The sequence below is a fragment of the Capricornis sumatraensis genome, chromosome 1 (assembly GCF_032405125.1).
Source record: "Capricornis sumatraensis isolate serow.1 chromosome 1, serow.2, whole genome shotgun sequence".
Lineage (NCBI taxonomy): Eukaryota > Metazoa > Chordata > Mammalia > Artiodactyla > Bovidae > Capricornis > Capricornis sumatraensis.
Genome location: NC_091069.1, coordinates 217,914,201 through 217,941,473, shown reverse-complemented (window position 1 = coordinate 217,941,473; position 27,273 = coordinate 217,914,201). Strand labels below are relative to the sequence as shown.

At 38.0% G+C, this 27,273-nt stretch overlaps 1 protein-coding gene across 2 annotated transcripts; it reads right to left on the bottom strand.

Moving 5' to 3' along the window:
* Positions 1-4,676: 4,676 nt before the first annotated feature.
* Positions 4,677-26,904, bottom strand: SLC33A1 (solute carrier family 33 member 1). 2 transcript variants are annotated; one of them, XM_068965973.1, is made up of 6 exons: positions 25,746-26,904; positions 15,058-15,248; positions 9,026-9,210; positions 8,639-8,756; positions 7,442-7,657; positions 4,677-6,406 (listed from the first exon to the last, which is right to left on the bottom strand). In XM_068965973.1, the coding sequence occupies exons 1-6, from the start codon at positions 26,518-26,520 to the stop codon at positions 6,239-6,241; spliced, it is 1,653 nt and encodes a 550-aa protein (XP_068822074.1). In that variant the 5' UTR covers positions 26,521-26,904; the 3' UTR covers positions 4,677-6,238. The 2 variants fall into 2 exon arrangements, with proteins under 2 accessions (XP_068822074.1, XP_068822080.1); XM_068965979.1 differs by lacking the exons at positions 8,639-8,756; positions 15,058-15,248.
* Positions 26,905-27,273: the final 369 nt, after the last annotated feature.

Genomic DNA, 27,273 nt, shown 5'->3' with positions numbered 1-27,273 from the left:
TTAAATTGAAGAAAGTAGGGAAAACTGCTAGACCATTCAGGTATGACCTAAATCAAATCCCTTATCATTATACAGTGGAAGTGAGAAATAGATTTAAGGGCCTAGATCTGATAGATAGAGTGCCTGATGAACTATGGAATGAGGTTCATGACACTGTACAGGAGACAAGGATCAAGACCATCCCCATGGAAAAGAAATGTGAAAAAGCAAAATGGCTGTCTGGGGAGGCCTTACAAATAGCTGTGAAAACAAGAGAAGTGAAAAGCCAAGGAGAAAAGGAAAGATATAATCATCTGAATGCAGAATTCCAAAGAATAGCAAGAAGAGATAAGAAAGGCTTCTTCAGCGACCAATGCAAAGAAAGAGAGGAAAACAACAGAATGGGGAAGACTAGAGATCTTTTCAAGAAAATTAGAGATACCAAGGGAAAATTTCATGCAAAGATGGGCTCGATAAAGGACAGAAATGGTATGGACCTAACAGAAGCAGAAGATGTTAAGAAGAGATGGCAAGAAAACACAGAAGAACTGTACAGAAAAGATCTTCACGACCCAGATAATCACGATGGTGTGATCACTCATCTAGAGCCAGACATCCTGGAATGTCAAGTCAAGTGGGCCTTAGAAAGCATCACTACAAACAAAGCTAGTGGAGGTGATGGAATTCGAGTTGAGCTATTTCAAATCCTGAAAGATGATGCTGTGAAAGTGCTGCACTCAATATTCCAGCAAATTTGGAAAACTCAGCACTGGCCACAGCACTGGAAAAGGTCAGTTTTCATTCCAATCCCAAAGAAAGGCAATGCAAAAGAATGCTCAAACTACCGCACAATTGCACTCATCTCACACGCTAGTAAAGTAATGCTCAAAATTCTCCAAGCCAGGCTTCAGCAATACATGAACCATGAACTTCCTGATGTTCAAGCTGGTTTTAGAAGAGGCAGAGGAACCAGAGATCAAACTGCCAAATCCGCTGCATCATGGAAAAAGCAAGAGAGTTCCAGAAAAATATCTGTTTCTGCTTTATTGACTATGCCAAAGCCTTTGACTGTGTGGATCACAATAAACTGTGGAAAATTCTTCAACAAATGGGAATACCAAACCACCTGACCTGCCTCTTGAGAAATCTGTATGCAGGTCAGGAAGCAACAGTTAGAACTGGACATGGAACAACAGACTAGTTCCAAATAGGAAAAGGAGTATGTTAAGGCTGTATATTGTCACCCTGCTTATTTAACTTATATGCAGAGTATATCATGAGAAATGCTAGACTGGAAGAAACACAGGCTGGAATCAAGATTGCCAGGAGAAATATCAATAACCTCAGATATGCAGATGACACCACCCTTATGGCAGAAAGTGGCAAAGAACTAAAGAGCCTCTTGATGAAACAAAATGGAGAGTGGAAAAGTTGGCTTAAAGCTCAACATTCAGAAAACGAAGATCATGGCATCCGGTCCCATCACTTCTTGGGAAATATATCTCAACCATTTAATATAAAATAACATACTTCTTTGGGATTTCTGTTAACAAGGCAAAATTGTTTGTTTATGGGAAAAAAAGGATTACATGATTAATTCCACATGTCTTTTGTGGAATGCCATCCACTCTTATGTCCTTCTTCTACCAGTAATATCTTGTCTGCTCTAATCCCGTCAAGATTGCAGTTCACTACTATACAAGACTTTCTAGTTTTTGTGCATCTAAAAAAGATACTCGACTTGAGAGTTGAGTTTTATTTGGGGCAAAATGAGGACTGCGGCTCAGGAGGCAGCATCTCAGATAGCTCTGAGAGACTACTCCAAAGGCGCAGTGGGGGTAGGTCAATCTATAAGGTTATGGTGAAGGGGGAGTTCAATACTATTAAACACTCATTTTACAAAATGATTTTCAGTCATGAGGATCTGTTGTCACCCTGAAGGGATTTACCGCTTCCCTAGTTATGGGGAGATGAAAGGATTGAGATCGTAAAATCTGTTCCCAAAAACATCCAACTATTTAAAGACCCCTCTCACATCTGACTCCCTGGAGCAAACAGTGCCTCATTCCATCCTGAACTCCCTCAGGGGTTGTTGAGGGTCAATGGCTATAGCAGCAGGAGGTTCAACCTCTGCACAGGCATGGCAAATATGCCTTTGTTGTTCCGTCACTGGCAATGCTCTTGGTAAGTGCCAATTTGTAGCTGACATTTTCATCACAGATTTTTCTATTAACATTATCTTCAGAATGCCCTGGGATTCCCTGGTGGCTCAGACGGTAAAGCGTCTGTCCGCAATGCTGGAGACCCGGGTTTGATCCCTGGGTCGGGAAAATCCCCTAGAGAAGGAAATGGCAACCCACTCCAGTATTCTTGCTTGGGAAATCCCATGGACAGAGGAACCTGGTGGGCTACAGTCCATGGGGTCGCAAAGAGTCAGACACGACTGAGTGACTTCACTTTCACTTTCACTTTCAGAATGCTTTACACAATTCGTTTTACAACTATTACCTCAAATATATGTTTAAGATTCATAGTATAGCCCATATTCAATAAGGCCATGGCTTTAACATTTTTTGGATAACAGACCATTTACAATTTTAATAAGAATTCTCTAGAAAAATTAAAAATTACATATCCAGAGTTTTGCAAGCAGTACAGGAGTTTCAAGATCCCACTGTCATCTATTTAGGATAAAAACCCTTGTCATAAAAGGATGAAATCAAACAACTGGCTTGGCTCTCAAAAGTTTAACTTTTTTTTTGATAGCTGAGCAGCTGGCAGAATCTTAGTCCCTGACCATGGATTGTGCCCAGGGCCTCAGTAGGGAAAGTGCAGAGACCTAAGTACTGGACCACCAGGGAATTCTCTCAAAGGTTTAATATTTTTTTAAATAGAGAAATCTGTTTTAGGTATTAAACAAATTCTTATGATTAATGAGGTAAATTTAAAATATTTACAAAGGAGGAAGTTTTTAGTTTTAGTCTTAGCTAATCTTATACCTTTTTAAACTTATCTTTGATTCAAACATGTTGCAACCAATGTGCAAATGGATGTGTATATAGTATGTATCTATATACATATATATGTATTTATATCCAAGTGAAAGAGGAGAGTGAAAAAGTTGGCTTAAAGCTCAACATTCAGAAAACGAAGAGCATGGCATCTGGTCCCATCACTTCATGGGAAATAGATGGGGAAACAGTGGCTGACTTTATTTTTTGGGGCTCCAAAATCACTGCAGATGGTGATTGCAGCCAAGAAATTAAAACATGCTTACTCCTTGGAAGGAAAGTTATGACCTAGATAGCATATTAAAAAGCAGAGACATTACTCTGTCAACAAAGGTCCATCTAGTCACAGCTATGGTTTTTCCAGTGGTCATGTATGGGTATGAGAGCTGGACTATAAAGAAAGCTGAGTGCCGAAGAACTGATGCTTTTGAACTGTGGTGTTGGAGAAGACTCTTGAGAGTCCCTCGGAGAGCAAGGATATCCAACCAGTCCATCCTAAAGGAGATCAGTCCTGGGTGTTCATTGGAAGGACTGATGCTGGAGCTGAAGCTCCAATACTTTGGCCACCTGATGTGAAGAGGTGACTCATTTGAAAAGACCCTGATGCTGGGAAAGATTGGGGGTAGGAGAAGAAGGGGACGACAGAGGATGAGATGGTTGGATGGCATCACCGACTCAATGGACATGGGTTTGGGTGGACTCCGGGAGTTGTAGATGGACAGGGAGGTGTGGCGTGCTGCAGTTCATGGGGTTGCAAAGAGTCAGACACGACTGAGCAACTGAACTGATACTGATATTGATATCCAATATTAGCCAGTAAATATATAATTCATTGGAAGGATTGATGCTGAAGCTGAAACTTCAATACTTTGGCCACCTGATGTGAAGAACTGACTCACAAAAAAAGACCCTGATGCTGGGAAACACTGAAGGTGGGAGGAGAAGGGGACAACAGAGGATAAGATGGTTGGATGGCATCACCAACTCAAGACAGGAGTTTGAGTAAGCTCTGCGAGTTGGCGATAGACAGGGAAGCCTGGAGTGCTGCAGTCTACAAGGTCGCAAAGAGTCGGACACAACTGAGCGACTGAACTGAACTAAAATATATAATTCATTAACTGGAGGAGTTAATGTTCATACTTGATGATAGAGTTTATCAGGATCTATTAATATATTAATCTATTAGTATGTATCTATTAATATGAGGAAAAACACTTACAAAAATAGGCAGTATTTTCTAGTAGATTTACAACAAACAGATCCTCAAATTCAGGTCGATCATTTGTAAGATGCCATCAGTGATCAGTGTATAAACATTGATATTAACAAGTTATTTCTGACATATATTACAAGCATGTATCCAAATACCCAAATGACTAACTCAAAGCATGAGTTCATTTATTCAGCAAATGCAAAGAATGGCTTTCACCATATAGCTAAGGCTTAAAATACACTTTAAAACTTTAAGTCCTAACAATCTATAAACTTAAGTACGTTTACGTATAATTTGTAACAATATGGGCAAAAAATAAAGGTAATTATGGCGATGTGTCTTAATCCAAAAGTTAAAAATCAAATTAATTTCACATGAGGATTAAGTGGGTTTTCTTTATTCAAGTAAATATTTTGATTATAATACATGACAATGGAAAACCCATGAGATAAAGTATTGTAGTCTATCATTTGGTGTATTTCTAGGATGATTTTTCAGGTGATTCTTCAGGATCTGACATCAATGCCCAACACAGGCTTTCCAATGGCAATGCATGAGTTCTAGAAGCCAATGCCTCTATGTTTCTTCAGATGCTTCAGATGCGATTTTCTCCCAACCATATTCTCCTCCATTACTTACAAAAATCCCACTCTAAAACTCAATCTATGTCATTAAATTAACAAAATCAAACATTAGTACGCATTTTCCCACAAAGATAATAGTTATTAAATAAAAGTCAACTTACTATCTCCTTTTCTCAAACTTTTGAAACATTTATATACTCTCTAAAGAGTCAAAGTACCATACAACAAAAAACACGCATAGAACCTTATTACCAGGTACACATAATATGCTGGAAATTTAGAAAGTACTCAAAACCTTAATTCTCCTGGGAAAGCAATTCTCCATTGGAAACTACAGTTTACAAACTGAAGGCTGTGCTTTAATAAGTGGAAAAATAGTACCTGATTAGGTAAAAAGCAATTGTGAGATCTTTTCTCATTAGCAAAATGCTTAATTAAGTAACCTTTTCCAATACATAACCTCTCAAAGGCATAAAATGTCTTTCTCTCTTCAAAACATTAGTTTTTAAAACTACAGTATTAATTTAAATTTTACTTAATCAGTAAGTTTTACTGTTTTTTTTCCTATCAATAACAAAAACAAACTACTTGAAGAAAAACATTTAATTTTTATTTTCAAAATTTTGCCACGAACATACATACAACATTAAATTCGATGCCCTTGTGAGCTGTCCATGTGCCATGAAGTACTTATGACAAAAAACATATGTATGCTTTAGGATAAGAGTTTTAAAGGAATCAAGATAGCTTCCAAAAAGGGGGAGGAGAAGGGGAATCAATAAATTAGAAGTCATAGCTTTCATTTTATAAAAAATAGTTTGAATAATCTTCTTATAAATCTTTAATGTTTACAAAAGCAGGAAATACATTTAAAATAGTCTTTAACACAGATTCATTAGCACAATGTGGTTACAGTCAGAAAATAACAACTAAAATGGTATTTCAGTAGTTTACATTCTCATCTAAGCAAATTCCACATAAAATTTAACCAATTTGCAATTCAAAGTAAGATTTAACTGACACGGCCAGACTAGTTGTGGATAGTACATGAATATCAAGCTATGTTCCACTTATCATATTTTACCAAAAATTTTAACATAGCTCAATGATAGGTACTGATAACAATACTTGACTGCATGGTTATCACCCATGACTACTGCACTGCAGCTTAAAACATGCTTTGGTCAGTAAATTTAAAAAATCTATAAATCAAATAACAAGACCAGAAAAGTTATTTTAGTACCAATTCCCTGAACTTAAGTAAACTTTAAATACATTGACAGTATATTTAAATATACAGAGAGGTTTCTATATTTTTAACCATTTGGCATTTTATATTAATAATTTCCTGTTTAAAATAATATTTTATACTCCTGTACACTGATTATCATAACTCTCTGAGTTAAAACTAAATTAGAGTTACCTTCCTAGAATGTCCAGTAGTGAATGCATTACTTGTCTCTTTTGCATTTCCATGAAGATGGTCCTTCATCCTGTAATTTTTTAAGTTTTGGACCAAGAAAGAACCACCAACCAAATCCAATCAAAACGCAAATAACAGATTCCACATAATAACCATCCAGTGCAGTAACACACGAGCCACCAAGTTTTTTGCAAAGCTGTAAAAATAAAATTATAATAAATACTCCACAATTTCAAAATGGAAGTATTCAGCACTTTATACGTTTCTACTTTGTGATTTAAAGGATTAATCAAAACATTTTTGTGCTCAAACATTTCATTCAAGTGACAAAAGTAGTTAATGTATCTTCTTTTAAATGTTAGATATATTTTTTTATTACTACCCCTGAAAAAGAGGGGAACAGGGAACTGTTATTGAATTAAAGAGATGTAACAGGCAAAATAATAAAACACAGTAAAGGGAACTTATATGGACCCTAATTTAAATAAAACAACTATAAACAGAAAAAAGGTATGCACTCAAGAAGTATTTAAGGATACAGGGTCATGCTCATGTCACAATGTTAAGTAAAATTTTGTTGCTGTTGTTCAGTCGCTAAATTGTGTCCAACTCTTGGACCCACGGATTATAGTCTGCCAGGCCCCTCTGCCCATGGGATTTCCCAGGCAAGAATATTGGAGTGGGTTGCCATTTCCTTCTCCAAAGTTAATGTATCTTAATCTGTCTAGTGCTACTAACAGTATTAAAAACAATTTTCAGCTCTTGCCGTAAACAATATTCATTTTCAAGATACAGCTTTTCATACTTGGAAGTGTGCAGAAATTTCCAATGAGTTTACTCTAGAAGTGGGTTAATGTTACTTTGAAATAATTTACCAACCAACTACTAACCACTCAGTTTTAGCTCCATTTGTACCACGAAAGCCAATGGAATTTTCCTTCTATTACTAAAAAATTTAGCTATTAATCATGTACTAATATTAAATTCCTATTGTATAGGACAATAATACACAAGGTAGAGGAGATGTTCCTTCCCTGCTGAGAAGCAACTCCAAGTGAGCTACTTTTACTGATTTGAGTGTTATACCCTCAGTTATGATGAGAAAGAAAAAAACTATTAAAGACTCTGGGCAGATATGATTTTTAAAAGATGAAATACCTCTAGAGGCAAAATGAGGAAATTAGTATCTTAATATTCGCTTACTATTATCTAAAATTGCAACTTAACTTACCTCAACAGCATCAGGTGTTCGGCAATTCTGGTTTGATGCTCCTACACACTCTTTTACTGTGAGGGGATCCACCAGCCAAAGAGCTACCGTAGAAGGCCAATTTCCTCCCAGGTTGGACACGGTATTTAAAAGGGTCATATATGTTCCGCCAATAAGTGGATCACTAACCTTCGCGTTGAAAGCCATTATGGAAACATACATGCTATACAATGTAACCTACAAGGAAAACATAAAACATCTTCAGGACAACTAAACTTTAGAAAGATATGGTCTAAATTAAGAACATTAAAAGCATAAATCTGAAAATTAATTTTCATGACTCTTATTAAACTCAAACCAACAAATTATTTACTGAGCCCCTGCTACAGGCCAGGCTTTAAGTCTGGTCACGGTAACACAAAGATGAATAAGATACAGTCCCTCTGTGCCCTTGAAGAATTTATTCTAAAGCTGGGAAAACAGGAATAAATAAATACAATTAAATGCAGTAAATACTGTAAACAGAGGAAGTGCATACATCATGCTATCACGGCCTAAATAAATAGGAGATTAATTCTATCACATGTATTCAAGGAACGCTCAATTGAGAATGACAAGTGAGGTGGCACTGAAGGATGTATACAGTAATAAGCAAAACTTCATATTTATACTATACCTAAATATATGTGTGTATATATGTATTATACATGTAAGCACTCAAATATTCAAAGGTAATATGAATATATAATTATATGTAAATAATTTTCTCATATGTAATTAAAATTTTGTATGACAAACTGAAGAGGAAAATATCCTTGAGAGGCAAAAAGTGCTTAAGCAGCAAGAATTAACCCTCCATTCAGGAACATGAAAACACAGGTTCGATCCTTGTTCAGGGAACAAAGATCCCATATGCCGTGGAGCAACTAAGTCTGTGTGCGACTACTACTGAGCTTGCACACTCTGCAGCCCATGCCACAACTAGAGAAGATCCCAAGTGCCACAACTAAGATCCAAGACAGCCAAATAAATATACATATGTGTGTGTGTGTATATATATATTTAAATCCACAAGGTTTAAAGTTCACTAATTTCTTCAGTATCTGATTCATGCATAAATCTTAAAATTTATTATCATTATTTTAAGGCAACTGTAGAAAAACATCTTTATTTTACACAGGACAGTTTACTTCCTGGGAAAAACCACAGCAAGCTTACCTGATGTAACGCATAACTCAGCAGCACTACAATATAGTAATATATAGGGAATCCCCCTTGATGTTCTACTTTAGGAGTCCACCAGACCAGTAGAGCATATTCTAATCCAAACAATAATCTACAGAATAAGAGAGAAAGGTGGAGTTGACTTCTATTTCAGGTTAAGAATAACAGAAACAGAAATCTGTGTGCCTACCATATGAAAGAAGACTGAATCTAAAACCTGTTAGGAAATTTAAAAGAGATAAAAGTGCATATAAATGATACAGAAGTTAAGATGCTTTGCAAGCCTTTTACCATATACACTCTATACATAGACATTAGTGATACTGATGACTGTTCCTCATTTAACCTCTCTTATTTAGTAAGGTTTCATTTCATTTTTACCTGTAGGGCATGGCTTTGTAAAATATGTTTAGTGGCTGGGGACCTGCAGTGTATCTGCTGATAATCAGAGGCAATATTATTTGCAAAGGAACCATTGGAACTGCCAGTAAGGCTAAATGTTCTTTGGGTACTCCCTCTTCTACCAATTTCAGTCCTGTTACTGCATCTGCTGCTGAAAAACCAATCTGCAATATAAAAACAAAAAAATATTTTAATTTATGACTTATGAAATATTTCCCTCCAAGTATACATAATTTAGAAACCTCAGTCTTATCAATGACTCATGCCAGTTAGAAGTAAGTATCATATTAGTATATCTGGTACAACAATCAAGTTATAGAGGCATACTCAGCTCTATGATCTACTTACAAATATGGAGTGGAAAACAAGTGAAAATTCAGCACTCTTATGAACTGTAATTTTAATTACAATTAAATTTCCATTTCAAAAATTTCTGTCTTACAATAAAGTGTTAAAATCCAAACTTATTGCTCTGTATATTTAAAGTTTAAAAGAAAAGCTCTTGACTCCAAATAAATCTAGTTAAAATGAAGTATCATTGCCACATACCACACACATTTTTGATGATTTCTGACTGACAACAAAAAGTCATCTAGCTTTTCAAAAGTAATTCTGAGAAAACATATCTATGAGGTTGATTTAAATGATGGGTAAAAAAAAGGTATGCTTAGATTAATTCTTAAAAACAACAACAAAAAAAGAGTAAGAATGCTAAAATATTGTAGTGGGTAAAAGTTTGAGGTGAAACAAGATATTTAGATGGTCTCAAAGTACTTCCCTAGAAATGGATTTTTAATTACAAAAGGAAAAATAGTAATTTTGCAATGTGTTAAACAAGGTAATCAAGGTTAACACAATAATTAATGGTTAAAGGGACATGATATGGCTCCTGATAAAATTCCCTAAAGATTCACAGTATTATTTGTGATATTTCTGACATCTATTCACAGAATGGACCTAAACATGAAGAAACATTAGGCAAACATAAACAGAAGGCCTTTCTACAGAATAACCAGCCTGTCTTCTTTAAAAGCGTCTAGATCACTACATACCACTATATAGATAGATAACCAACAATGACCTACTGTATAGGACAGGAAACTCTACTCAAAATTCTGACAACCTATATGAAAAAAGAATCTAAAACAGAATGAATTTATGTATATGTATAACTGAATTACTTTGCTGTACACCTGAAACTAATACAACATTGTAAATCAATTATGCTCCAATAAAATAAAAAAATACTTTTTAAAAGGTGCAGGTCGGACTTCTCTGGTGGTCCAGTGATAAGGAATCCCCCTGCCAATGCAGCGGACACTGGTTCAATCCCTGGTCCGACAGAGCAACTAAGCCCCACAACTACTGAGCCTGCGCTCTGCAACACCGAAGCCCAGCACCCTAGAGCCCAGGTGCTTCAGTAAGAGAAGCCACCACAATAAGAAGCCTGTGTACTCCAACCAGAACATAGCTCTCACTTGGTGCAAATAGGGAAAGCCTACGCAGCATAAAAGACCCAGCCAGCCAAATATAAACAAATAAATAATCTTAAAAAAACAAAACGAAAGTGTCCCCGGCAGGTCATGAAGAACAAAGAAAGGCTCATACCAACTAAACACAGTATGTGATCCTAAATTGGATTGCTGGCCAGGAAAAAATTAAGTTATAAAGGCTGCTCTGGGGGATAACTGGTGAAATCTGGATATGGACTGTGACTAGAAAATGGTATTGTGTTGGACTTCCTTGGTGGTAGTGGATAAGAATCCACCTGTCCATGCAGGGGACATGGGTTCAATCCCTGGTCCAGGAAAATCCCATATGTTGTGGAGCAACTAGAGCCCGTGCACTGCAACTACTCAGCCTGTGCTCTAGAGCTCAGGAGCCCCGAGCACTGAGCTGGTGCGCTGCAGCTACTGAAGCCTGTGCTCTAGAGCTCGGGAGCCCCGAGCACTGAGCTGGTGCGCTGCAGCTACTGAAGCCTGTGCTCTAGAGCTCGGGAGCCCCGAGCACTGAGCTGGTGCGCTGCAGCTACTGAAGCCTGTGCTCTAGAGCTCGGGAGCCCCGAGCACTGAGCTGGTGCGCTGCAGCTACTGAAGCCTGTGCTCTAGAGCTCGGGAGCCCCGAGCACTGAGCTGGTGCGCTGCAGCTACTGAAGCCTGTGCTCTAGAGCTCGGGAGCCCCGAGCACTGAGCTGGTGCGCTGCAGCTACTGAAGCCTGTGCTCTAGAGCTCGGGAGCCCCGAGCACTGAGCTGGTGCGCTGCAGCTACTGAAGCCTGTGCTCTAGAGCTCGGGAGCCCCGAGCACTGAGCTGGTGCGCTGCAGCTACTGAAGCCTGTGCTCTAGAGCTCGGGAGCCCCGAGCACTGAGCTGGTGCGCTGCAGCTACTGAAGCCTGTGCTCTAGAGCTCGGGAGCCCCGAGCACTGAGCTGGTGCGCTGCAGCTACTGAAGCCTGTGCTCTAGAGCTCGGGAGCCCCGAGCACTGAGCTGGTGCGCTGCAGCTACTGAAGCCTGTGCTCTAGAGCTCGGGAGCTCCGAGCACTGAGCTGGTGCGCTGCAACTACTGAAGCCCCTGCTCCACAGGAAGAGACCCAGCTGCAGTGAGAAGCCGGTGCACTGCAATGTGGAGTAGCTCCTCACTCACTGCAACCAGAGAAAGCCTGCATGTACCAATGAAGACTCAGCATAGCAAAAAATAAATAATTTTCTAAAAGGAAAATGATATTGTGTCAATTTAAACTTCCTGATTTTTTATCAAGTTGTGACTGCAAGACAAAGTCCTTATTCTAAGGAGATACACTACATACTTCAAGTATTTATGGATAAAATTACTATCAAATAGTTTATAAGAGATATCTAAAATAACATAATTTACAGAATAAAAAAGTAGAGCTAAATATGAACAATTAATTATAGAATTTGGATAAACATATGGGTATTCCTTCAATTAAATTTACTTCAATACAAGTAAATTTTCAGTAAGTGAAAATATACAAATAAAAAAAATTTAAATGCTAAATATTACTTCAAATACTTTAACTTAGAATGAAGCAAAAGAGCAAATTTCACTCAAAAAACTTAAAAGTCAAAGATATTTCATACTTTCTCTTCGTAACTTAAAAGTGGTGTAGGAGATATATGCAATACACATATCTAACAAAAACCCTCATATCCAGGATATATAAAAAATAAAAATTATACAAATTTAAAGAAAAGGGAAACTCTGGATATTCAGATGGCCAATAACCATATGAGAAGATGCTCAATTTCTTTAGTCATCAGGGAAATGAAAAATTATAATCATAATGAGATGCTATGAAAGGCTAAAATTGAAAAGACAATACTATGGTTTCAAGGCTGTGTAATGACAAAAACTCTCACAGCGCTTGTGGTAGGGAAAATTGGAACAATCACAAAACTGTTTATAATATATACTATGCATTTCTTATATAAATGCATATATACTAGGCATTTCTTATGGCCCAGCAGTTCTACTCCTAGGTATTTACCCAGCAGAAATGTTTACCTACATTCACCAAAAGTAACGTACACAAAAGTTCACAGAAGCACTATTTATAATGGTCCAAAAGTAGAAATAACCTAAACATCTGCTGATAGAATGGGATAAATAAATTGTGGTATATTCCTACAAAGGAATATTATAAGCAACAAGATGAACAGACTATTGCTATAAATAACAACATGGATAAATTATACAAATATGATGTTGAGTTAAAGTGTACAAGAGCCAGACATAAGAAAACATACTGGATACTCCACTTATACAACTGGAAAGTAGGGAAAACTAATCTATGATGTTAAAAGTTAGGAGAGATGTTACTTTTAATGAGGTTTACTTTAAAGGGGGAACATGGAATTCTAGACTCTGTATTTGAAGCAATTCCTTATATATTTCTGGTGACAGTATAAATTATAAAATCTTTTAGAAAGCAATTTAACAATCATACTCACTGAATCTATTGGGAGGAAAGAACCTAAGAATCTACTGTAAGGAAATATTCAGAACACCAAAGAATTACACCCAAATATATTCACTAGTACATTTTTGTAATTAAAACACATGGCAAATTAAATATACAATAACAGAAAAAAATGAGTAAATTATAGCACATTTATATACTGTAACAATTTATAGTTATTAAAAAGTATCTTATCAAATATTAATGATATAGGAATATGGGATAAGACAATAACAAGATAAAAATTACATACAATTTCACTTTTAAAGTATTTGTGTGTGTAAATTAACTATAGCTAATGTATTAATAATATTTATACACGTAAAGTGTGTCTATACACATGTGCATGCACATACATACATACACAGGGGAAAGCAGAAATATACCAAAAATATTACCAATGGTTATGTCTAAATGATGTAACTAGATAATATCATTATAACAGTACTAACTTTCTTGAACCTTTGAAATTAAAAGACACTTACTCCTTGGAAGGAGAGTTATGACCAACCTCAGTTCAGTTTAGTTGCTCAGTTGTGTCCGACTCTTTGCGACCCCATGAATCGCAGCACGCCAGGCCTCCCTGTCCATCACCACCTCCCGGAGTTCACCCAGACTCACGTCCATCGAGTCCATGATGCCATCTAGCCATCTCATCCTCTGTCGTCCCCGTCTCCTCCTGCCTCCAATCCCTCCCAGCATCACAGTCTTTTCCAGTGAGTCAACTCTTCGCAGGAGGTGGCCAAAGTACTGGAGTTTCAGCTTCAGCATCATTCCTTCCAAAGAAATCCCAGGGCTGAGCTCCTTCAGAATGGACTGGTTGGATCTCCTTGCAGTCCAAGGGACTCTCAAGAGTCTTCTCCAACACCACAGTTCAAAAGCATCAATTCTTCGGCGCTCAGCTTTCTTCACAGTCCAACTCTCACATCCATACATGACTCCAGGAGTTGGTGATGGACAGGGAGGCCTGGCACGCTGCGGTTCATGGGGTCACAAGGAGTCAGACACAACTGAGCGACTGAACTGAACTGAACCTTTTAGCATTTTCTAAAGTTGAACCTTAAGTTTAAACCTTCCTAAAATTTCCTAAAAACAACCCTCCCTATCACTAGAGAGGGAAAACTCACTATTTCAAAACAATGAGACTATAATTTTTACTTTAGTGTTATCAAAATATAGCTATGAAACTGTTTATGTAGATAGGTTTAAATATATAGTTCAAAAATCCTGTAACCAATTTTATATTTTAGGAATAACAATTCTAACAGTTCATTATAACAAAGTATACTTACTTTCTTCTAGCATAATCTCTTTAAAATGTTTTAGAACTATAAAAAAATAAGATATCTTAAGAGAAAACATATAGAATTGTCACTAAAATCTCCTATTTGTTTGATGGTATATTTCCTTTTAACATTTTGAAATAGTTCAACTGATTTTTAAATAGACTTCTAATATTCATTTCCATATCTTTGCAAATTACATTCTAAGTAAGTAATTTCAATACCTTTGACTCATTCTAATAGAGTCACTTCAGTCGTGTCCGACTCTGTGCGACCCCATAGACGGCAGCCCACCAGGCTCTCCCGTCCCTGGGATTCTCCAGGCAAGAACACTGGAGTAGATTGCCATTTCCTTCTCCAATGCATGAAAGTGAAAAGTGAAAGGGAAGTCGCTCAGTCGTATCCAACTCTTTGCGACCCCATGGACTGCAGCCTACCAGGCTCCTTCATTCATAGGATTTCCAGGCAAGAGTACTGGAGTGGGGTGCCATTGCCTTCTCCGCACACTGACTAGAAGTACTTCAAATTGGCATAATTTTTTCAAGATCCTAGGACATTTAGCTTAGTTTGCAATTATGTCTGATTTGATATCATCACATCTTTTTAAATACATTTAGTAAATAAAGTATATTAGCTATTATTGTTAAGTTCTAGTATTAGTGAAAAGGGACTTATGAAACAGCAACAGAAGTATTCAACAATATTGGTACTTGTAACAGAATGAGGGATTTGCTTTATAAAGCTCTTACCTTTGCAGTCAGAATCAGAAGGCAAAATGTCAGAACTGCGGGCATTTTTACAATTGCAAAAAGCAGCTTGTAAGTATCTGTGATCCCTTGAGTTTCTTCTTTTCCTACTGATACTTCTTTGTTTTCTTTTTTCAGAAGGGCAACTAAAGTTGTTGTTATCAAAAATACAGTTCCCCAGAAGAAAAGGAAATCTGAAATTTAAAATGTTTTATGTCTATAATTAACATGTGAAATAACGTATCTTCACTGATACTAAATAATTCTGTACACAACTTTTTCTCAACTAAAATCTGTTAAAAAAAAAAAAAATCAACGCACCAGACCAAGCACAGCAGGTACAAGACATTACACAGACCCAGAACAAACAGCGATACTTAACAAGGAAAAAGGAAAGGGTTTAGTGGGTTGAACGAAATAAAAGTCTATTGTGTCATTTTATTCAAGGGCAGGAGAGGATTTTCATATCCCATAAGATCTATCAGTCATAATTCTTAAGCATCTAAGTCATTTCAGTTCTTTATTAAATTTTGACAACTTAGACAACAAACAGGTGATCATTTACATTAAATTTTCTGCCTTTTGCTTTTAAACTTTGTTTTTAATCTGTTTAAGAATATTCTCTTTCAATTCTGTGACACATAAACATGACATACTCTTTTGGTTGTTTCAGTGGAAGAGAGATGGGCCACTGGCCAATATTTCAAACAAGCAGAGAGGGTGAATACTGTTCTGGAAGATTCTGCATAATAGCTAAAAATAATAGTAATAATAGAGGCACTATTTTGAGTGCATACCATGTGCTATAAGTGTGCTAAGCATTTTACACATATCATTCCCTTTACTACAACAACACAATAGATGAAGTTATCACCAGTCCCAATTTTCAGATGATGAAACAGGCTGAGAGAAGGCTGAAACATTGCCTGAAGTTACATTTGAAGTCAGTGCCTCATAAAACCCATTTTAAAATCTGCATCTCCTTAACTACCCTGAGAATGCATCTTATTTTATCTCTATGAAAATGTATAACTCTCTCTCTCAGTTCCTTCATTTGTAAAGTAAGAAGACTTGCCTAGAAAATCCCAGGTGTTTTCTAGCTCTAACATTCCGGAATTGTATTCAACTTTACATGTGTTTGCTTTTTAGTTTATTGCTAATGTAACACAATCAACTAACTGTTCATGAAGTCTAGCCATCTTTTTCCCAAAAAGGTAGACCTTCCATAAGTCAAGGTTTTCCTCTATTCAGTCTTGCTCTGCTGTGCTAGGTGAAGGTAGCTACTACAGTTTAAAGCTCACTTATGATGAAGGCAGACAGCACCACAGATCAACTTAACTCACGGTATAGACCAAATTCACCTTAGTATTTAAATAACCCTTCCTTATATGTTATTTCATTTGATTTTTAAAAAATAATATATATTCTTATTTATTTATTTGACTGCACCAGGTCTTAGCTGCTGCACGTGGATCTAGTTCCCTGATCAGGGCTCGAACCTGGGCCCCCTGCATTGGGAATATGGAGTCTTAGCCACTGGACCATCAGGCGAGCCCCCTATTTCATTTGATTTTTGTAGTCAACATGCGACACAAGCAAAGCAGGCATTATTACTATGAGAGACAAGGAAAAGCTCAGAATATTTCAGTCTTTGCTATAGGTCCAATTAAGAGGCAGAACCTAAATCTTCCGATTTGGGTCCCATTATTTCCTACTGCTTATATAAAGTTTTTTTTAATACTGTTGAATTAAGAATCTACTAGGACTTCCTGGTGGCCCAGTGGTTAAGAATCTGCCTACCAATGCTGGGAACATGGGTCTGATCCCTGGTCTGGAAAGCTTCCAGATGCAGTGGGGCAACAAAGCCCACGCATCACAACTACTGCAGCGCACATGCCCTCGAGTCTGTGCTCTGCAGCAAGAGAAGCCACAGCAGAGAAGCCCATGTCCCACAACTAGAGAGCAGCCCCTGCTCACTGCAACCAGGCAGCACAGCCACAAAGTCCCAGCACAGCCAAAATGAAACAAATAAATAAACTGAAAAAAATAAAAAAGAATCTGCTAGAACTGGCTAATTATTTAGTCTCCAGAAGCATAACCAAAAATGAGGCTCTGCTATTCGAATTATGCAAATAAAAAAGCTAAGTCTTCTCAAACATATGTGGAAATTTGTATTCTGAGGTGAATTCTTCTCTCCGTAACAGGAATTCACACAAATGGACCCCAACTTATGAAGGTCTCACTTGAGATTTTTCAATTTTGTGATAGTGTGAAAGCAATATGCATTCAGTAGAAACTGCAGTTCAAACTTTGATCTTTTCCCAGGCTAGCAATATTCATTATGATCCTCTGCTGTGAAGTTGGGCAGCACCCGAAAGTTACAGCTCCTAGTCAGCTACACAATCACAATGGTAAATGCACAACCATTCTGTACCCAGAAAACCACTATGTTTTTCACTTTCAGTACAGTTTCAATAATTACATGATATTCAACACCCTACTATAAGACAGGCTTTGTTAGATGATTTTGCCTCACTGTGGGCTAATGTAAGAGTTCTGAGCACGTTTATGGTAGGGAAGACTAAGTTAAGACTTAAAAAATTTCAACTTATACTGGGCTTACGAGACATAACCCCATCAAAAGTTGAGAAGAATCCGTCATTAATTCTAGATATCAGAAGAAAAACAAGAAACAGGAAAAACTGAGATTCCTAAATGCAAAGGTATTCACTTTAAAATGCACTAATAAATACATATCTTTATGATTAAAGCTCATTAAAATAACATCACAACATAACTTCTAGTTTGTATTAACATAGTGTTGAAATCTAGTTCAAAACCAATGAATAACAATTTAAGATTATTCTTATAATTAAGTGAGGCTAATGTTCATTATTTTTGCATTCTTAATTTCGTCTGTGAAACTGACAAATAATGACATTTATGGAATATCATCTACAATATTTATTCTCATTGGTAAAGTTCTTGTTCATTATTTGATTTAAATTAGCAATTCAAGAAACCCTGAAAAAAGCTTTCACTGTCACCAGAAATTTCAATTAATGGTCTTCATAAAAATGTTAAATGAAAATTTAAAGGTTTAAGTTACATACTACTTTCAGCAAAAAATTTTTAGTTATTTTTTGTTTAGTATATTCTCCCAGTTTTAATGAACAAAATCTTTATCTAAATTTAAACTCTTTGATCCCAGCGCAGAGAAAGAAAAAAAATTAATGCTGCTAAGTCACTTCAGTCATGTCCGACTCTGTGCGACCCCATAGACAGCAACCCACCAGGCTCCCCCGTCCAGGTTTCAGTATTGTTTGCAGATGAGATTATGCAACAATTCACCAGTATTCAAAAAGGATATAACAGTCAACTCTTGAGTGTCAATTATGCCAAGGCAAAACACAGGACAGTGCAATAAGTCTCAAAATCACTCTCTAAGACAAGCATTATTATTCCTACTTTATACTCAGTGAAAGAGAATCACAAACCAGAAAGTTCCAGGGGGGGATTCAAATTCAGATCTGATTCTGAAACAAAAATGTGTCCCATTATATTACCCAGATGCTCAGACACACCTACTGCAAGTAAGCTCTCTTCCAATCAAACAGACAGACCTGAGGAAAAAGGTATTTATTTTAGCTCGAATTATGAAGTATGGAACATAGATACTTGAGCAAACCTCTTTTAAACTGGTTACTTGTATTCACCCCTACCCACTTTCATCTCCCCATATGGGTGGTATATTATAAGGTACGTAGACCAAACATGGTACATCTTCCTAAACAGTTCATTTACTCAATAACTTAGAAATATTTTCATGAAAAGTGTATATTAAAGAAAAGGTAAAATTTCTAAGAATTTTTAAGATAAAACATTAGATTTCCAAAAAATTTCAACCTTCGAGACCTTGGACCAGGCCTCCAGATCCTTTGTGGTGTAGGTTCATTCTCTTCCACCATCGGAAAAGGCAGAAAAATTAAGCACAGTCTGATAACAACCATCCTTGGATCAGAACAGCTTCTCTCTAACTCTTCCACTATGGGAATTAACCTCAGTCCTTCAGAAGTCAGTGGCAGGAAAACAAACTTTCAGTTTCTGTTTTACATTATCATCAGGCCTTCCTTTCATCTTGCTCTCAGCACAGCTTTCTCTGCTTCACAAGGCAAAGGATGAAGGGACTTTAGACAGATATCATCAGTCCACTGCTCTCACTTTCACCATGGAAGAAACTGAAATAGAAACACTATGAATCTGGCCCTGGGTCACCAGCTAAGTCTCAACAAGAAACAGAACTTTCTTCTATGTCACAAACCACTCCCTTAAGCATTTTCTCAAAACATCTATGGCAAAGAGAAAATGCTGTTTTGATTATACAATACAGTGTATCTTATTTGAGGATTACAATTTTTGAAAGACAGCATGCAACCGAAAAATTGACTAAACACAAAGCTGATTTTGAAATCTTCATGATCCTTTAGTTTTCCTAACCCCTTAGAGAGGTGCCATGTTTGAGATCACATACTTTTTCATTAACTCCAACAATGTTAGGTTCTCCTCTGGGGTAGAAGAAATGGTTTCTTCAATCAAGCACCAGATTAAGAAGCTGTCTGGTTATCAAGAGCCCTATTGTCCCAAAACATTAAACTCAGCCCAGGATGCAAAACTGAAGCTTAGAGGCCAATAGATGCAATGCTTCCATCTCCTGCTAACTCTGGAGCATGTATCACTGAACAGAGGGAAATGAGCCACTCTTTCCATGTTTTAAGGGCTTCCCTTGTGGCTCAGATGGTAAAGAATCTGCCTGCAATGTGGGAGACCTGAGTGCAATCCCTGGGTTGGGAAGATCCCGGGGAAAGGGAAAGGCTACCCACTCCAGTATTCTGGCCTGGAGAATTCCATGGACTGTATAGTCCATGGGGTCAGAAAGAGTTGGACACAACTAAGAAACTTTCACTCTTACTTTTCCATGTTTCAAAATATGTTCAGGTCAAGCACAAAATCCATATTAATTAAAACATACATATATATCTCTACTCTGATGCTATGATAGGAGGTTCTTGCGTTCAGTTTTTGTACAACCTAAATATCCTGACACCCCAAAATCACTTTTTGTAAGATGAAAGCTGAATTCTGACTTTTATAAAACAGTTGACAGTAAGCAGTCCAAACTATCACATGAAGATGCGGGGTACATGAGAATAGCTACAGTGAAAAATAATGATAACATGAAATGCAGGGATGCAGAGAAACTGAATCACTCATATATTGCTGTTAAGGAGATAAAATGATACAGCCACTGCAGAAAAAATTTGGTCAGTTCCTTTCAAAACTAAAAATGCACTGACAAATAAACCAGCATTTGTACTCCTGGGCACTTATCTGAGAGAAATGAAGATTTATTTTCACATAATAATTATCGAAAAACTAGAAACTACTCAAATCATCTTCAACAAATGAGTGGTAAAAGAAAGTGTGGTATGTCAAAAAAAAGGAATATTTCTCAGCAACAAGACAGAACAAATCACTGATCCATGTAACAACTTGGACAAACCTCAAAGAAATTATTCTAAGTGAAAAGAGCCAATCACCAAAGGACATACGCTAAATGATTTCACTTATGTAACATTTCTGAAATAATATAAAGATGGAAAACAGATTAGGGGCTGACAGGGATTAGGGATGGTGAGGAGGAAATGGGCATAGCTGTAAAGAAACAACAGAAAGTGTATTGTGGTGAAGGTACAGTTGAGTATTTTGATAGTGGTGTTGGAGGTTACATAAGCTTAAATGTGATAAAACCGCATACAATACACACATAAATGAGTATATGTATAACTGTTGAAATCTGAATAAACTCTATGGATTGCACCAATGTCAATTTCTTGGTTTTGATATTGTACTATAGTTACATAAGATTTTAACAGTGGAGGCTAGGGAAAGAGTGCATAGGACTTCCCTAAGCATTTCTCTGCAACCACCTGTGAATCTGTAATTATTTTAAAATAAAGTTTTTAAAAACTAGTGGGAAATTTAAGCAAGAAAAAGTTCTACCAAAAAGTTCTATGACTGTGCTAGGAATAAGAAATACAGGTCTCAACACAATACTGTAAATCAACTATACTCCAATAAGAATTTTTAAAGTAAATTAAAAAAATGTAGGTCTCAAACATAAGACAATATAAAATATCTAAAAGGAAAGAAATCCTTAGATGTGCTGAAATCATGTATTCTATGGCTTTAACTGATGACAACTGAAATTCAGCTATTATGTTCAAAAGTAAAGAGAAAAAATGAAATTTATAAAGTTTTTATTTAACACCAAACCAAGAAATAGAAGTCCTAAAAGGTAACAAACATCTTGCTTTCTGAATAGGCACCTTATCCTTAATAAATATTTGAGCATGCACACTGACATATAAAATACATATTTGTGATCTCCCATACCAAGATATGAGTATGGAAGATCCAATGCAACCCACTCCAGTATTCTTGCCTGGAGAATCCCATGGACAGAGAAGCCTGGTGGGCTACAGTCCATAGAGTCACAAAGATTTGGACATGACTAAAGCAAAATGGCGTGCATGCACACGCATATATATACACACACACACACACTGTAGATATAAACTCCACAGTAAAAAATACAAAATAATGAAAAGAACATGGATAAAATGCAAGATTTATCCCAAACTGTATTTACAAGAACAGATGAAATCAGGGGGTTTATTTTTTCATTTTTCATTTTCTAGGAGAGTATCTTATATTAAGGAAGTCTATTTTGCTTTCTCCAATAAAGAGTTTTTAGGAACACTATAAAGTAAAGTAGAAGACTGTAATTAGTGAGGTTCTATAATTCTTTTATTGATACACTTACATACTAAAGGCTACTCCAACTGGCCTCCAAGTATATTTCAATGAAATTAGAAGTGAAATTCAACATATACCAAATAAAATCAAATGCATTTTTAGTTTACAGTGTATTTTGTAAATTGACTTTTAAGCACCCCATCCACAAAATTCCACAGTTCTTTACTGGACAAAGAAAGCTTACAGTACCATTTCTCCTTTGCTTTGTTTTGAAAAAGAAAAAAGGCTTCAGACTTCCTTTCTGGGGTATGGTCTCCAGCTTTTAATATTTAATCTCTCCTGAATCCAGTAGCCCCAGTTGTTGTTGTTATTGACGTGGTAATGTCATATTGGACTCTTTTGCAACGCCATGGACTATAGCCCACCAGGATCCTCTGTCCATGGGGATTCTCCAGGCAAGAATACTGGAGTGGGTTCCCACTTCCTTTTCCGAGATCTTCCTGACCCAGGGATTGAACCTGTGTCTCTTGCATCTCCTGCACTGGCAGGTTCTTTACCACTAGAGCCTCCTGAGAAGCCCAGGCCCGAGGCTACCTAACGTTTAAAAGGGCATGGGTTTTTCAGGTCATCACTGTCCTCTCCAATAACTAGAGTCCTGCACCAACTCATTTTAGTTGGCAAAACCCCACTATAGACTATAAATTACTTGTGGGCAGAGAATGGCCAGGTTTTAGTCATCAAATTATAACACCTGTCATACGACCAGTACCAAAAAGGGAGTCAATGCTGAGTAAATAAAAAGATGTGGATCACTTTAAAAACAAAACAACAAAAACCCCTTAGTTTGTCACTTCTGGGCATCTGGCATTCTGGGAGCATGCTGATGTTTTTTAAGACATCAGCAGAGTGCTGATTTCTCTGGTAGAAAAGCCCAATCAGCATATATTATATTTAGGTTTTGAAGCTTTCCTTGAAGTTTTTCCTAATTTTTTGACAACTGAAGGAAAAATACCAGTCAGGAAATCTAAGCCATAAGTAAATCTCTAACTAGCCAGTTAAGAGTTTCCTTATCAGTTTCCTCATCTATAAGAATGAAAGGACTTAAATATATCTTTTCAAGTCATAAAACTTTATGTTGTAATCTCTGTGTTCTTCTGGGTTACTCTCACATTTCGTGAAGCTTAAAAGCTTGTCTCTTTTTGCTACTAAAGATCCTTGAAAACCAACGAGGCAGGACCAAAAGAAGGTTACTTCTGGGTTAAGGACTGTTCTGTATTCCTGAAGGAACCAAAAGCCAATCTCAGCATAATTAAGTTTTTCTTTCTAAGGGATTCTATTAAATATTTTCATCCTATCCTTCCATTCTAAATTGACTATTTAGATTACTGTTTTCTTGATGTAAAAACTGTTCTTTCTGAATGTATTCTATCTCTATGTATCTGTAGCTCAAAACAAAGTGCTAACCACAGAATATATTTCAGAATTAAAAAAAAAATAATTATGCCTCTTTTAAAGTTTCTCATTTTCTAAAGTCACCTCAGTGTTTGCCTCTTCTATTACCTGAGTGACTGTATTTCCTCCATGATTCTCTGTGCTCTCTAAATTCCTCAAAGCCACTGGTTCTTAGTTATACTAAGTTCCCCAAACCCCACAAAAAAAAAGAAAAAAAAAACTATAAATGTGGTATGTACAGTTGTACAAAGATGAATGAAAAAAGCAGGAATTCTTCAACTCTTATTAAAATGCTTGAACCCAAAACAGCAATATACTACAGATATAAAAGTTCAATTAAAAAGTAAGCTATTTTTACAGTTTCCTAGAGAACGCAGTTCAAATTCCAAAGGAAAAAAAAAGCTATTCAAAATAATAAACCAGTGTAAATAAAAATCTAGTGGTATGTTTCTAATCTTCCCAAAGGGGCACGGCAGTGGGTGAAGGAGGATATAGCCATAATGGTTCTTGAACGGATAACTGCATTCTCTGGAAGGATACTGTATTAGTCACTTGTTTAACACACAAGAAAGCTCTAATTTACTCAGTAATTTAGCTTCTATAGCCTCTTCAATCTTGACTTCTCTACTGAGGCTTTGCCATACTAAGGAACACATCATCCTATTAGCCCTTTTTGGTGATATGAACAGTCCCAATAAAAAACAAAAAGCAAAACACGTAACAAGCAACAAGGTGCTGATATGATGCATGCACAAAGTACTTCTGAGCAGAAAATTATCCATAGAGCAGGAGAGCTACCCCAGAACACTAAGGGACAAATCTGTCTAGGTGCATAGCAGTATCACTCAACTATCTTCAGCCTTAAACCAACTGAGGAAAAGTGTAACTATTAATATTATCAGTAATAGTGGCTCACTAGTAGTTTGAAGAAGTAGAAAGGGGTCCCTGACAGGGTGTAGGGATGTGGAGGGGGTGTGTAAGATTTCAGAAATACAGTGGTAAATCCTTTCCTCCCTTCCTTCAATGTTGTAACCCTTAAAATGCCCTCACCACTCACCTTGTTGTTGTTTGTTAAGTCGTGTCCAACTCTTTCGTGCCCCATGGACTGTAGCCCGCCAGGCTCCTCTGTCCATTCCCAGGCAAGAATACTGGAGGAGGTTGCCATCTCCTTCTTAAGGGGATCATCCTGACCCAAAGACTGAACCCTCATCTCCTGCATTGGTAGGCAGATTCTTTACCACTGAGCCACCAGGAAGCCCCCACCACACACCATACCCTGACATTTACCTTTTGGGAATCCCCTAATGCTAGGAAGATGAGAGAAAGTAGCTGTTTAAATTTCAAAAGACAATCATCACAAATTCATCCTAAATTCATCATCACTACCAGAATTAAGAACTCTAGTACCAATAGTAATAGAGAACTCTATTCCTAATAGTCCCAGTGTTGTTCTTGATATTGGTAATTTTACACAGTTTCTTAGTGTTTAGAAAGTTCAAAAACAAAGAGAAAACCAAAAAACAGAAAACATTACAGGGCCATGTATTACGCTCATGTAAAAAGAAGGTAAAATCTATAGGATTCACAATTTCCTACAGGACAAGCTTTAAACTCTTACTGGTAGCAACTAAACAATTCAGTCAACAACCTTTAATTTGGTCACAACCTTTCTTTCAGCACCATTCCCCAAAATCAGATGCCACAAACCAGTGCTTCAGGCATTTGGAACACTGTATGTACTGTCCTGTATCTTTTGGTACTTTGCTGTTTCACCGCTGTTTCAGCTGGTGTTTGGTGGCTTCTGGAACTTTACTTACCCACATCATGAAATCTTATTCAACAAGGGCAAATGTAAAGCCTGACTCTCACAAGCTCTTTTTGAGGGCTGGAATTGGCTTCAATCACAGAAGGTCCTTTGAACTCTGTCACTTAGCCCACTCACTGATGTTTGAATGGATTAACCCTGTTCCAATCATCAGAAGACTAGATGAGATAGAAACAGGGTCTTGGTATAAAAGTAAGGGTAGGAACGGACTAGAAAGCATGGAGCTAGAAATCTCGATCTAACAAAAGACAAAAGGAAAATTATGTGTTCACACCAGCCAGACTTTTAAAAACTGTGCACCTATTATTATGCAAGCGCCAAGGTATCCCTAGACTCAGAGTTTTGTTTGCTCTTACACAACGTTTATTGGATGACTTGCCTTTCCCTGCTCACTTCAGAATACCGATCAATTATGACTGCTTTAATGTAATCATTCTGGCTGAAGCTCATGTTAGCAGAACAGATAACTTACCTCGGATCATCTCCCATAATATGATTTCCAGCTCATTAAATAACAGTTTTAACACACAGTGTCACACACACTGTCGAAAGGATTTACAAACGTACAATAAACCTCACAGCATAATAAATACACTACCTGAAAGAGTGACGATTCCCCTGGGTTGAGGCTCAAACCGCAAGTATTTGTTACAAAAGTCGGCAGATTCAAGGGCCAAAAACAAAACATTGCCCAAAAAGTAGCCGGCTGTTTGGCCCACTGAATTACAAGTAGAAGCATAACCCACGTTTTCCCGGGATAACATAGTTAACGCCCAACCATCCACAGCGATGTCCTGGGTGGCTGCCAGGAATTCAAACAAAAAGAAAGTCACAGTGAGAGCAACCACGTCGGGGGTTCGGCCATCTGTATTTCCGAGCAAATAGTCGACTTGAGTGGAGAGATATATCATGAAGAATCCCAATATATACTGTGTTGGGACAAGCCAAGATTTGCGACGACCAAAGTTCTTAAAGTAAACCGCATCAACCAACGGGGCCCAGAGCAATTTGAGACTGAAAGGCCAAAAGACAAAACTGAAGAACGCTTGATCTGTATAGCTAACATTTTTGCTCTGCAAAATGAGTGGGATGCTTCCCGCCAAGCCCAGTGGAATGCCCTGAAGTACGTAAAGAAAGAGCAACAGCAAAATGCTGCTCAATTCCGCCCGGCAGCTCCGTGGGGTTTTTGAGAAATCAACAGTGCTGACATCCCGAAGAAGAGCTTCTTTGTCCCCTTCCCCGCCCACCACCTCCGGAAGATTATCATCCCAGGAGCCCGGCGGCAGAGGACCACTCTTCAAATCTAGAGAGTGGTTGAAAGTCCCTGGCCGTCGTTGCCGACTGCTGTCCTTGTGGGAGACGGTGGGTGACATATCAGAGACGATGCAGAGCCCCGTTTGAGGGGGGCCGGGGCTGAGCGTCTTGGATCCGTCTAGTCCCAGGTCCAAGGCTGTCCCTCTGGACCGGGGTCTCTATGGCTCAGGAAGGGGGGCAGGGCGCGGGTTGATAAGGGCACTTCTTACTGTGGCCCGCAGAGCTGAAGCCGGGAGCCAGTCCGCGGGCTGCAAGCCGAGCGGCGTCGAGGAGCCTGAAGAAATCCCCCGGGCAGCCGCGCCGGGGTCTGGGCTGGAGGACGGGGCCGTGGTGCTGCTATGGAAACGGGCTCCTAGCTGCGGCGAGGCCAAACGGCCAGTCCAGCCAACCCACGGTCCTCTCTCGCCGTCACCAAAGCAGCAGACAGCACTTTCTCCACCGGACACCATAGACTTCTGATAACTTCCTGTCTGGAGCTTCAGGAAGTGGTCCTAGTCTCAAATAAGTCCTGAACCCGCCTCCAGGGCAAGCCAATCAGGACACACTCTCGTGGCCGAGTTCGGAAACAATGCTCGGTAGGAACCTGAAGCCCCAGTGGCCGAGACCTCTTGGGAGGATTAACGCGAACGCACCGCGCAGCCGGGGCGGGGCATCGCTCGAGCTCCAGCGCTGTGAGCGCATGCGACTGTATGGAAAGCGTGGGTTTCGTTCATTGGGCCCCTGCAGGCACGTGAGGGCGGAGTCAGCTAGGCCTATGCCGACAGCCGGAGATTTCTACGGTGCAACCTCTGATTCCCGGTGACTCAATGAGG

What these genes read in the sequence shown, in the direction of transcription:
- SLC33A1 (XM_068965973.1), bottom strand. Translation starts at nt 26,520, where the DNA reads ATGTCACCCACCGTCTCCCACAAGGACAGCAGTCGGCAACGACGGCCA. An exon ending in TTCTGATTCTGACTGCAAAG is followed by an intron (nt 9,211 to 15,057) that starts GTAAGAGCTTTA and finishes TTTATATTGCAG; the next exon opens with ATTGGTTTTTCAGCAGCAGA. An exon ending in TGAGTTATGCGTTACATCAG is followed by an intron (nt 7,658 to 8,638) that starts GTAAGCTTGCTG and finishes TTTTCCTTGTAG; the next exon opens with GTTACATTGTATAGCATGTA.